The sequence below is a fragment of the Pundamilia nyererei genome, unplaced genomic scaffold (genome assembly GCF_000239375.1).
Source record: "Pundamilia nyererei isolate P.nyererei 1_Seehausen unplaced genomic scaffold, PunNye1.0 scaffold00009, whole genome shotgun sequence".
NCBI lineage: Eukaryota > Metazoa > Chordata > Actinopteri > Cichliformes > Cichlidae > Pundamilia > Pundamilia nyererei.
In genome coordinates this window covers 1,467,383-1,471,638 of record NW_005187410.1, presented here as the reverse complement: position 1 = coordinate 1,471,638, position 4,256 = coordinate 1,467,383, and the positions used below count along the sequence as shown (strand labels likewise).

The following is a 4,256-nucleotide window of genomic DNA, read 5'->3' as shown; positions in this document are numbered from 1 at the left end:
ATTTGGGTATTTACTTCCAGTTATGATGGTGTGTATGTCAGTCCTTCTGCAAGCCCCTGCAATTACACAGATACTTTTTTATTCAGTGAGTGTTGCGCATGTATATTTTTATTTTTGTCAAAGCTTACTTCAGGTAGTAACCACCATCTCTTTTACGGTGGGTATGTTGACGTCAGTGCAACGCAAACACATCTTTGGCTTATTGTTTGTGAAAGAAATCCGGTTTGTATTCACAGTTGTAAGATTTTGCTTCAATAATGCCACTCATGAAAAGAAAGTTTCAGGGCTTCTCAGCAATACAAAATCCATGCACTGTGTGTTTGCAGTGTGTCTGTTTCTAAGCGGTGAGTCATTTTTAGGTACTGCGTCATTTCAATAAAAGGTAGAGAAAATAGTTCTCATTCTTTGCTCTCTACTCGAGTTTGAGTTTAACCAGCCAGCTAGATTACTGACATATTTGAGATATAGTTTTGCATGTACACACTCTGTCTCACACATCTACTTAGAATTATTTTGTTTTATTTTATTGATTTTTATTTATTGTCTGGTACATGGAAATGGATCGAAGCATAGACGAGAAAAGACAGAAAGCTGGGGCGAGTTATCTCATGCATATTCTGCTGGGTTATAGTCCTCTCTATCGCCAGCCACCTGCTCTTTCCCACATTGCCATACCCTCCAAGGTCTTACTCACTGACCTAAAAAAAGAAATAGTGTAAAATCTACAAATGAATTACAGTAAAATACCCCAAAATATATAATGAAAGCATTGTTATTTGCACCCATGTTCAATCACTGTGTCATCTGTTAACAAATATGCATTTTATACCTGCAAAATTTAAAGGTCACAAACATTTTGTCTTCAGCCATGCTTATCAAAGGCATTTGTTCAAACACAGATATCATTTCAACTGTGTCATTTCATCAGAAAATGAAATAATAACAGTCATAAAGTTTTAGCCATTTATTTTTTGGGTTAACTGGGTTAAGGGGGTGACTAAAATGCCATTATATAAGAGGCTTATTCTTATGTAAATAATAATTGCATTTACTTGTATTGACATCTGTAACATTTGTATATAAAAGGCAAGGTGACGATAGTGGGTGACTGTGTTATGGTTGCCACTGAGCAGTACGTTTCTCATTAAAATGAATAAGGCCAGGTTAAGCTCACTTTGTCTCATTTCCGCCCTCTGAATGTGCGTTTAAGGCAGTCGTTTCCATGGAAATTACTGTAAAAGATTTTACTCTGGGTGCTTGTTAGCCTTCTCTTTGTGTTTCTGTCTCAGGTTGCCTGTTTGAGCGAAAACTGTGCACTAGGGATCAGTTCTGCTCGGATGGTGAGTACGCCACACACACGTGCACACGCAATCAAACACAATGTTCTTGAACTTGTTAAACTTTTAAGACAGACCGCTTTCTTAATCCTTCTCTAACACTGCACCTTAGTAAATTAGTAGCCCTCGACGATAGGCGCACACAGATCCTAACACAAAGGCTGCGCATAGAATCATACAAACACAAGTCAAGGATTTTTGCTCTCTCTGCCTTATTTACCACAGATTCTCAGTCACCTGCCCCTCTCCTTTTCCTCATTTTAAGCCCCACCCCTGCCCCCTGTCTCCATAGCAACACTGACATCACATCGAGGTCGACCCCCCCCCACAGTTGTTGTGCTAATACAGTGATGAGTCACTGACACACACACTTACGTCCTTCCCCGTGGAAGCTTCACTTACGCAAGCGCACAATCATTGGACAGAATACTAAGTGGATGAGCTGCCCAGGAGCAGACACAGAGACAGATATCAGCGTGTCTGACAACACTGGGAGAAAAACAATCCAAGTGGATGAAATGTTTCCCTTTTTTCTTTTTTCCTGTTGATCTCTGTACCACCTCAAGAACCTACTAAGCAAAATAAGCTGTAAACTGTCTGTGTTTGTCAGACCCCAACAAAGATTAAATGACCTAATTTTTGGTCAGCACTGCTCCTGTAACACTTAACTAAATGTTTAACACATAAAGAATAACAGCAACTGTGTTGAGTTGATGAAGACAACGAGGAGCAATAATAAAATAATTAAAAAAACATTAGGGCTGTATAAAGGTGTGTCCTCATTAATTGAAGCAACACATCTTCCCTGTTTGTGTTCAGAATAAAGGACTTGGATATGCTGGTGAATTTTTAGTTAACTGCTAACCTTGTAGTAGCCGTAATGCCCTATTATTAAATTTTTATTTATTTGATCTTCTAATGTACAGTCCACACAGGCTTCGCTGTAGTTATATAGGCCTAGCAGTTTTTGTTCATCTTTGAGACTTTGATATTTTATACTCGGTTCAGTCACTAATAATGTTTTCAATAATTTCTGTGATTACAAAGGTACTGAACTCTCAGGATAAATTAAAAAATAAGGTTTGCATTCTCTAACTTAACTTAAATAACAACAAGATTTGTTATTGCGCCTTTTCAAAAACTAAACAGAACAAATAATTTAATGATCTGCAAAATGTTGTTTATTGTTTCAACCCAACAGTAATCAAAGACTTATGGGCTTAATCTATGATGTCCTCCGAGGTTTCGCCAAGGCTTCATTGCATCCACATTCACCCATTGAGCAGTAATTACTCCAATAATGCCTGCTCATTGTAAAACAGTCCTTTATATGGTTGCAGTAAATCTAAAATCTTCATGAATTATTGTAGTGGAGTCCCCTTTTCACCTTCAGTACTGCTGAGTGCCTACCGTGAAAAGGAACAATGATTGCATTGTACTGCATTCTTTTTAGTGTGTTTAATGAAATACATGCCTCCCTTCAGATCTTTGAGTTTGTGCCTGTGACAGGATGAAAAAGCTGCTTTATTCTGTATGCATTTGCAAGAAGTAGTGGAGTGTGCAGTGACACATTTTGCTCTGCCCGATCCAAGTTTTTATGCTGAGGCCTGCAGTTTTTACTCATGACAGTCGCTTCCAGAAAGAAGTATTTGTAGGTTTACTGATGATCCCTATGATCTCACGTCACGTTTATCATATTGTGATGGTTCAGTTACTCTAGTAGCTTATGCTGTTGGAAGCATTATCAGTGTAATGTAGGAAGCACGTTAAACCTTCTTCTATATATAGTAACCTGACCTTGCATCTTTGCTGGTTAATGTGTAACAACACAAGTCTACTGAGGACGGTTTAGAGGTTTCCTATATTATATATGGTGCTATAAATGACCAGATGATAGGGCTGTGCTTATGCTTTTACACGTATGGGTAGGGTCAAATTATTAAATCATTACTTCATCTGGCTGTTTTTTCCTGTTTTATTGTACATTATTTTACATTATTTACCTGGGATGAAAACTGCATGAGACAAAACTGCTGTTGCGGGTTTACTGTTAGTTGGACAAGTACAAGTTGTAGGTTACCAAATATATTATCCATAATATAATATAATATATATTTTATATATATAATATAAATATATTATATTATACTGGGACTGTTTCCAAACAAGTGGACTGGTACTCGTGGTTCTTTTCTATGCTATTTGAGCGCTCGGAGTGCAGAGTGCTGTGTTGTTGTTAAGGTAGTGATAAATCCAACATGACTGATAAATGTATTAATGTTTTACAGCTTGATTGTTTCTATGCATACTTTTGTTCCAAGGATATAAATGATTAATACATGTTTTAATCACAGTTAATATATTGGGGGGAGTATGTTTTTAAATGAGTTCATTTATCTTGAATCTTATATTTCCCATATTGTCAGATTCTTTTGGATAACAACACTGAAATCGATATGCTATGATCCCTGCAGAAAAAAAATGACATTTACTGAAATAACCCGAGCTCTCAGAATAGTCCCAGTCCAATCAAGCCATCCAGTTTGATGGCTTCTCTTCATTTGTCTTCAATTCTGCCTTTCTGTCATCAGTCCATTCACCAGGAATAATAACAGCTTTATACTCTACTAGTACAATAAACTGCCAGGATGGCCCTTCATCAACATTAACAAAGTTGTAATTTGATGATGCGTTTTACAATCATTAGGACGAGATATGTATTTATATGATTGTTTTTCTTTAGTGGTCTTGGTGGGGAAACATATACAAGTTTGTATCTTTATTTCTTTATAAGAATTTTTAAATCCTGTATCCCTCATGAGATTGTAAATTTCTTTGGTAAAATTGAGCACAAGGCTTAGGCTATTCTTATCATATGAAACATTTTCTGCAAAAAAGAAACTAAATAAACATAATAGA

At 36.7% G+C, this 4,256-nt stretch overlaps 1 protein-coding gene across 2 annotated transcripts in view; it reads left to right on the top strand.

The window, feature by feature from the left end:
- The window catches only part of ptprna (protein tyrosine phosphatase receptor type Na), a 22,082-nt gene that overhangs the window by 2,468 nt on the left and 15,358 nt on the right, over nt 1-4,256 (top strand). For both annotated transcript variants that reach the window (XM_005723297.2, XM_013908389.1), the window contains exon 2: nt 1,290-1,340. In XM_005723297.2, the coding sequence (XP_005723354.1) occupies nt 1,290-1,340 (51 nt within the window). The remainder of the gene's footprint in view (nt 1-1,289; nt 1,341-4,256) is intronic.